General features: G+C 33.1%; 1 protein-coding gene across 1 annotated transcript; it reads left to right on the forward strand.

The window, feature by feature from the left end:
* Window positions 1-509: 509 nt before the first annotated feature.
* Window positions 510-2,201, forward strand: LOC139872904 (uncharacterized). The gene is made up of 3 exons (XM_071860841.1): window positions 510-875; window positions 1,386-1,444; window positions 1,528-2,201. Exons 1-3 carry the CDS (start codon window positions 747-749, stop codon window positions 1,877-1,879), a joined length of 540 nt encoding a protein of 179 aa, XP_071716942.1. The 5' UTR covers window positions 510-746; the 3' UTR covers window positions 1,880-2,201.
* The last annotated feature ends 7,171 nt before the right edge of the window (window positions 2,202-9,372 follow it).

A 9,372-nucleotide genomic window follows, 5' to 3' on the forward strand; every position in this document is an offset into this window, starting at 1 on the left:
TGATTAGTGACTTGTGCTTGCTTAGATAAACCTTGATTATACGGAGCACTTCGTGCTGATAACGTGTTGTGATTTAGTAGTTTATAACTACCATTAGTAGCCTAATTTATTATTATTAAAGACTTGATTATAATTATATAAATAATAATTAAGAGATGAAAGTATGAGAGATTGAGAGATATATTGAGAAAAATGGTGAGTCTTGGTAAGTTTACGTTGCACGCATTTATACTACTATAAAGATACATAAACTATTCAACTACATAGATTATTGTCTATCAAATTGATCATCCAAATCTTTTTATCTTCACTTTTATGTCTACTTTAACTTTAATATAATTGATATATATATATATATTATAACAATTGTAACTTTCATGCAGCAAAGCGCGTTGACCAATATGCTTGTTATATTTATTACGGAGTATTCCGTATTAAATATGCAAGTAAATGACAAAATCGCAAACTTGATCTTAAGCATTTTTCAATTCTGCCCCTAAGCTATAAACATTTTTACAAATCACACCCGAACAAAACCCTAGAACACTTGTGGTTTCTAGCAAACAAAAACCCTTCTTTGCGCCCCAAAGGATCAACCTTCCAAACCCTAATGTGAAAATCCTTCAATTCACAGTCTTTATTATCCTTACGCGTTTCTTGAACCTTATATTATTTCAGTTTTTTCTCACTAATAGCTCGGATATTTAGTCGATTGTGAAGATAGTATTTGGGGCTTTCGTAATTCAATGGAAGTAGTGAAATCTTTGAGTTCCGATTTGGGGGTTTTTCAGAAAAATTTGGTATCTTTTGCTCGATTGGTGGCTTTTGAAACCCTAATTGCTGCTCATGTTTCTCTTGCTTGTGTCCTCATGACGGTATATACAAATTTCAACCTTTTCCTTTTCTATTTTCAATTTTGAACGAAAACTGTTTGTTTAATTTTCCAAATTATAGGTTTAATTAACGTTTATAGTTTTATTTATGTATTTTTGGTGTATGCTCTATAGTTTAATTTGATAATTACTTTCTGTTTATTTTTATATTTTTGCTATTATATACTGAGTTAAATTTTTTGTTTCCTTGCATAATTTGACGTATATTGTTGTCTGGATGCTTCCCAGATGTTTGATGGTTGTATCGTATGTGATATTTAGCCGATTTATTTCGAGCCGCTCTTCCGTTTTTCATTATATATTTAGGTTTTGTTGCTGTTGACATTTCTGCTATATGATCTAGTAATGGAACATGAAAGTTTAAGTTTTTCGGCTAATTGGTTGTTTTGTGCTTTTATGAATTTTAAAGGTTGATTAGGGCTTACCTTTTCAACTGTAGTGAATGAATACTTAGATTTGTATACTTAAAATTCAGTAAATATGTACTTGCAGACAGGAGCTCTTGTTCATGATGCATATACGCTGCAAAGTTTGATTGGAAACGATCAAAGGTAATGCTCAATTTCCAAACAGTTTATGTTATTGGTGCTTTTGGATCAGTAACTTGTGCCCATTTTGACACCTAATGTATCAGGTTTCCTTTTTCGGAGCTTCACAAGAAGGGCACGACTGAACCCGAAGCAAAAGACGGCAGTGACACAGAGGACGACGGTGAGGATGACGATGAGGTGGCAGATGAGCCGGAAGATGATGCCGGAGACGAAGATTTTTCGGGTGACGAAAAGGACGAGGACGACGATGATGATGCTGATGATCCTGAGGCGAATGGCAATCCAGGTAGTGATGATGAGGATGGTAATGATGACGAGGATGATGATGACGATGATGACGATGATGGTGACGATGATGAGGAAGAAGAAAAAGAGGAGGATGAAGAAGAAGATGATGACGAGGATGAACAACCACCTGCTAAGAAGAGAAAATAAACGAGAGTTTGTTAAAAAAAACAGGGAGATCTTTCCTTGGATGTTCAATTATCGTCGGGGTATGTAGGATAACATTTTTACTTTTGATTATGTGCATTTTTAATTGTAGGATGGTTAATCATCTAAACCTTTGTTTGCAATGGTAACTGTTTTCTTTTTTAATTTGTGATGCGTATCGTAAGTGAGCTTATCGATTGTATTAGTTTGTTAGTACTGATGCTTATTGTCTACTGTTTTTTTAGTATCGAATTACCCGTGACAACGTTAACTATTTTGATTGTGTACTGTTTTTAGTATCGAATTATCTGTTTTTAGTATTGAATTATCCGTGACAACGTTAACTATGTTGATTGTGTTACTACTGATGCTTATTGTCTACTGTTTTTAGTTTCGGATTATCTGTAAGGCAAGTTTTTCATTTTCTTCGTATTTAGGGTTAGTAGATGGTCGTAATGAACATGTTAATGAGTTGGGCACTGTTGTATAAAACACCATTATTCTCGGTCAACGTCGGTTAATAGGTCAAAATTGGATCTGTTAATAAAAGTCGGTCAAATTTAAAACTGGTCGACATTTTAATATCGATTTTAAGCTAGAATTCCACTCTATACACCACTTATGTGGTATTGGGTTTTGTTGTTGTTTAAACTAGAATTTTAAAGTTTTTTTTAATGTAATAAACGATATTAGATAATTATGTTCAAATATATGTTAATGGTTATGGTTTTCTTTATATATATACATTTTGAAATTTTTTATTTAAATGTATACAAAATACAATCATTTTAATCCCGAATTGTTGATTACTCATTTCAAAGTCTCGATCGATTACTAATAACGAATTTTGCAACTTCGGAGTTGGGCATATTTTTTATGTGATACCTTACAAAAATGGTACACCTCTTATAATAATGGTCACCATTTATGAAAAACTCTTACAGCTAATGCTTTCCAAGAATTTGCCTTTAGTAACCAAGCAATGTATTTATTAATTTCTGTAATTAGTATACTAAAACTTTCATTCCATTGTGATCTTCCAACTCTGAATAAATGCAAATTTATTCATAGTATTATAATTTCTTATTTGAGAAATGATGTGAATAGGTGCAAAACATTTTTGACTATTACATATTTACATTATGTGTTTTTATAGATGTTGGTTAGCAATGCAATAACTCATTAGTTCAAAGTTGATCAATCATAGATATATAAACCAAATAACCACTTGAACCTGAAGAACACAATCAAGACTAACATGGCTTTGAAATCCACCATTGTGTTTCTTACATTTTGCTCGTTATCGTTAATCATCTCACCTTCGTTTGCTCGAATATCAACATCAAGTTATCCTCTACCTTCGAAAACGCTCGTGGGATGTTATGACGCAGCTTTTGATGCAGGTTATTGCTATCGTGAAATTCGAACGGTTGCGAAAACTGGCCAAATCAGTTCTCTCTTCGTGTCAACATGTTGCATTGCTGCAAAAAAGATAAGTCTCGAATGTTGGTCAATACTGTTTCCTTTTAACCCGTTTGCTAACCAAATCCGTAGTATTGACTGTTCTTTTCTCTTGACGCCTTTTTTACGATATCCACATTCTCAAGGACCGTCAATGGTAGATCATGCACCAACACCGAATGATAATATGGGACCGTTTTCAGATGCACCTGTTGATCATGATCCTATTTCTATACCACCGAGCGCACCATCACCAAATGTCGAGGGACCATTTGTTCATGCATCATCACCAAATGTCTAGTGACCATTTATGAATGCATCAAGTGATGAGAGTACACTTTGAGTAGCTATTTGTTTTATTTAATTAGAGTATTATTGCTTATTATATAGTCATCTTATTTAAGATATTGATGTTGCAAATGTATGTGGCTTCTATAGGTTATATCGTTCTATATACAAGTTATTGGTATCTTAATGTGGTACTTCTTTTAATTAATTAAGAAATAATTGTGCTGTTGGTCCCTCCATTTTACCCCAAAAAGCTAACAGCGTCCCTCAAGTTTTTTTTTTTTTTTTGGCTTTCAGCGTCCCTTTATTATCACTTTTTTTGATTACGCGTCCCTCCGTCAACTTTCTGTTAAAAAAGTCCGTTATGTCATGCCATGTGCCTTGCATGTGAGGGTAAATTCGTCTTTTTACCATTAATTTTCATCTTCATCTTCATCACTAAACCATCATAAACCCTAATAAAAAAACCCAAAATCAGATCTATCTAAATCTAAATCATACCAAATAATTGAATTAAAACCTGACCAAATCAAAATCAAATCAAAGCTATAAATACAAATATAAATAGAAGAAGAAAGAAGAATAGTAGCTGCAACAATTATCTTAAAATACAAACTATATCAGCATCATCACAAATATGTAATCTCCCCAAATAAGAATCGACGTGTGGGTAATGTTCTGACTAATAAACTCTTAACTTCACTTCCTATTTGATAGCTAGAATACAAAAACTGAATTAATCCCATGATGCACATTACTCAAATGCAGTAAGACTTGTTCCTACGTACAATTTGCATATCTTTTTTTTTTTTTTTTTTTTTTTTTAGAACGGCAAGTTAGTTTTCATCGCACGGTTAGTGGTTAGATCGCATCGCATCGCACGTTCCAGGAGGAAACCGCCACCATCCAAACGGGCAGGTGGGGAAAACCCCCTGGTGAGACTCGAACCCGGGTCTCCTCGAAACCATGCAAGCATGGTTACCAATGAGGCAAAGCCCCATTGGCACAATTTGCATATCTTGCTAAACTTTCGATTCAAATTAAACTCAACAAAACTAAACTAGATCTAAAGATTAATATCGTGTTAATACCGTCAAAGCTACCTCAAACCACCGTCGAGACCACATGTATTTACTGGAGACGACTTCATCTTCAAACTTCATGTGAGATTCGTTCCCCTTTTCTACATCATTTATTTCTCTCTTTCTCTTTTTTTTTTTTTTTTTTTTCCTTTTGAAAGTGATAAATTGATTGATGATAAATTAAATAGAGTTTGTTTCATCATGTAGGAATCCATACGGTACTGTTGTGAATTCAATGGAAATACACAACTTGCGAATTTGAACATTTAGAATTCGTTTGACTTTTTTGTCAGAAACTTTGACCATGAAATTCAAGCTTAAATGGATGATTTAGGACCTAAGATTTTACAGATAGTTTCACGAATCGATTCTAAGCAACTATGTTATTTTATATTTCTAAAATCATACTCGAATCAGTCCGAGAGCTAAGGCCGACGATGAACAGTTCTTAAAAAAAATATATTCGGATCTGAAAAAAAAGTTTGTAAATTCGAACTTAGTGTTCAATTAGCTCAAACGTGTATATAGAAGTTCAGATCTGTAATTATTTTAGTGTTTAAGCTTCAAAATAAGAAACTCCTAAAAAAAAAATTTGTTGAAGGTGATGATAAATTTGAAGGTCAGCAGTAGCAGAAAACCTCTTCTATAAATTAATAATATATAAATTATAAGATTGTTTGCACGTCCCTCGATTTTAGTGAAGAAAAGAGTAAAAAGACGAATTTACCCTCACATGCAAGGCACATGGCATGACTTAACGGACTTTTTTAACAGAAAGTTGATGGAGGGACGCGTAATAAAAAAAAATGATAATAAAGGAACGCTGAAAGCCAAAAAAAACTTGAGAGACGCTGTTAGCTTTTTGGGGTAAAATTGAGGGACCAACGGCACAATTATTTCATTAATTAAATTAAGGTTTTTTTGTTTGAAATTTTTTAATGGTTTACCTCTTTTACTGTGATGCATCCTACTTTCAGAACTTCTATGTTATTGAACATGTCAAAGACGTGTACACTTTTTTTTTTTTTTTTTTTTTTTTTTTTTTTTTTTTTTGCAGTGATCTTTTTTTACTGGAAACAAGAAAATTGTACATATAAACGGAATTGAGAGTTTCAACACATGTAATAGACCAAAGAGTGATGATTTATAGTCCTACATTTTCATTATATCATTAATCCTACTGAAATATTCACATTAGGAAAATTATAATAGACGGAATTGGGTGTTCATCGATAGCATTGTTGAACGAGCCCAACCCAAACAGAGTGATCGGGCCAATGGAAGACCTGATCAATGAGGAGAGACCAAGACTGTACAAGACCCTCAAGAACTATGGGTTCATCAATTACAAATCTTTCCAAAAAGGGGTTGTTGCAATTGATACTGTGAAAATCTGATGTTTGAGTTGTAGAAAGTTTATGGTATATTTGTTTGCTTTCCGGATTTGAATATAGAATTTGATTGCATTTGATGCCAGATAAGCGTATGAGCTTGGTTGCAGTGTATATACATTGGGTCTAATTTGGTTGCAGTCCAATTTGATCCGCAACTATTTATTCATGGGATATGATTTGCGCCCACCTTACAATTTTATACCGTAGAATAGGGTCTTGTTTATGCTATTGACAGTCTTATTGTTTAGTTTTACTGAAGGTTAGCAAAACATAACTTATATAGCCATTTCATACTTATTAAGTTTTTGAATCAAAATCAGGATGAAAACAGAGTCTCACACATAATATGACTGATTCCTCAACTATAATTTGTGAAGATTGTATATCAGTTTTCCACCGGGCAAGAACTTCAACCCGTACTAAAAGTGACATGATTCAGTCGAACTTATCTTGATCTGCTACCCAAATCTAACCCCCACTAACTTCATCATGCAACTGGTTGTCTTTTTCATTCTGCAAGCATCTTGTATATATGTGCCCTGTGTAATAATGACTCCGTTTGTCATGCTACTCATATGAATAAAATTAGAACCCTTCTCTATCGGGTTTGCACACTTAAATACACTTATTCTGAACGGAAAAGTATCCCAATTCATAAAAACATTTGTTTATCTGACCTCTGTTAAAATTTTGAAGGGGTTGTAACGTGTAACAGAATTAACTAACAAAAGCTACACATCATATACGTGACTAGAGAAACCCTACAAACTGAAAAAAAAAAACTATAGGTACTGTTAGAAATTAATTAATGTCACCCACAAATAATTATTTTATGAGTGGGAGTGGTTGTTGACTCATTGACATCTCATTGCCACTAATTGTATTAGTGCTATCTCATTTTCCACTATCATATGTTGATATTATATAATGGGAGTTGTTGATCCATTTGCAATCAATCAATCACTGCATATAACAACACACATTCGAAGAACATAAAAAGATACACATATTGATTTGAGAGATTGTAAGTATACTTGTTCAAGTGGAACATAGCAAACCGTACAAGGAACTTAGGCCGTGAAACTAGAAGATTGGTGATCGTTTTCCTGACCGGTGATCTAAACATCGATCCTACTCGTTTTCGCTGCTCGTTTCTGGTATGTCTAGAAACTAACTAAATACTACATTGGTATCAGAGCTTGATGTTTATTTCCTGGTTAAATTCTCTTATCATATTCCATGCACATGTTCTACATATGTAATCATCATATAATATATATAGTTTTATGATCTACTGGATATATGCTAAAATTCAAGATGTATATTAGTATGATGATATCTGAATCGAGTTATGATATGCCTTTTAATCGTATATGAGCTTATTTGTGCTACATGGTTATGGTTGCTAACTTGTTAGCCTTTTATTGGTCTAACATGTTCCTATGAAAACTAGGTGTAAAGTGTTAATGGATATATTTTACTGTATATTGGAACTTGGTGAATACATGTATATCGGACCTTGACTATATTTAGATAAGTGCTGTTATGATTTAATATTTTAAATAACACATGCTTCACTAGCTTTTATGCAAAAGTATTCTTCATATCAGACAATTTGGTATATATATATTTACATATATTAGACCACTGATATGACTATTATTTATTTAATGCCCTAACATGGTGTATAGTGGAAGTTTGAACTATTATATCCATATTTATATTTATTGAGAAATTATATATCTATATAATATAATGATTATTATATGGAATATGGATCCTAATGATTAACATATAGATAAGAATATCAGTGGCCCTTTAGAATACTTATCTATATCTATTTGTGACTATTATAATAACAAACTATATTATATTCATTCATAATCTGAATTATAACTTGTTGTATATATATGTTTATATATTTGTAATTTTGAATCAAATTTTGTTATGCTCGTATGTTATAAAGCTAAAAACTGAGCTCGTAGAGCTGTTTGTTGTTTTGGCTGAAATCTGAAACGATTTGTTGAATTTTATAAAACTATTATTAGTTTGATGTAATTAGACCGTTTTTTCTGTTAAATATATCATTTGTTGATAATGGTTCAAAGAGCTTTAGTAAATAGCATCTTTTATTTTGAAAAATATATATCTATGTGAATATAATTTTCTTTAATCTATCACCTAGATGGTTTCAAGTTTCGAAACATGGTACCGAAAATTCGTACTAATTCGGATTTATAGGAACTTATAATCTTGCATATATTATTGCGTTAGTGATGGCTTCATAATAGGTTTTATGGATGATAACTGGAAACAAAGTGACCTTTTTCTCTATAGCCTATGATGACCTATTATTAATAAGATAATATAGTTGCAAGACAATCGCATATTTTGATGGATATAACTAATCTTGCATAATTGTCTTTAATATAGAATTTTTTGTTCGATCATAGCTTCCGCATCAAAGAACATTGTTGCTGAACTTAACAAGGGTGTTAAGTTGAATGGTGACAACTACGAAATATGGAGCATGAAACTCGAATATGTGTTGGAAGAGCAAGATGCTCTTGTTGCTCTTACTCAATCAATGGAAGTACCTGAGGTGGGTGATACGGAACAACATAAAATGGATGCAGAAGTGTACATCACTTGGAAACGTAAGAACACCATTGCTCGCATTACGTTGCTGAGCAGCATGGATGATGACATCATGCGTGATTTTTGCAAGTATGAACTAGCAAAAGATATGTGGAAAGCATTGGCTGACAAGTTTGGTGCAACCTCGGTGACCAAACTAAGATCTCTCACTATCAAGTTTGACCAATATAAAAAGAAGTCTAATCATACCATGAAAAAGCATGTCAGACAAATGTCAAACATGATAAGTAAATTGAGAAACGCAGGTCATGTTCTTACTGATGAACAACAGGTTCAAGCTATGATCCGTTCCTTGCCTCAAAGTTGGGAGCAAATGAAAATGCATCTCACACATAATGAGAACATAAAGACTTTTGAGGACTGTGCGCGCCATTTAGAGCTAGAAGAAGATTGGATTGGGGCCGGTAAGTCAATCACTGAGGTGAATATGGTAACAAGCTCTAAAAATGTTTTTGGACATAAGCGCAAGTTTCATCACCATAAGGGTAAAGAAACTTGTAAGTCCAACAAAAGGCCAAACACCAATCATCGTGGCAAGGGAACACGTCCCTCCAAGAAGGTGAACATTGCAAAGGTGAAATGCTACAATTGTGGCAACAAAGGGCATTTTGCT

The sequence above is a fragment of the Rutidosis leptorrhynchoides genome, chromosome 10, assembly GCF_046630445.1.
Source record: "Rutidosis leptorrhynchoides isolate AG116_Rl617_1_P2 chromosome 10, CSIRO_AGI_Rlap_v1, whole genome shotgun sequence".
In the NCBI taxonomy this organism is placed as follows: domain Eukaryota; kingdom Viridiplantae; phylum Streptophyta; class Magnoliopsida; order Asterales; family Asteraceae; genus Rutidosis; species Rutidosis leptorrhynchoides.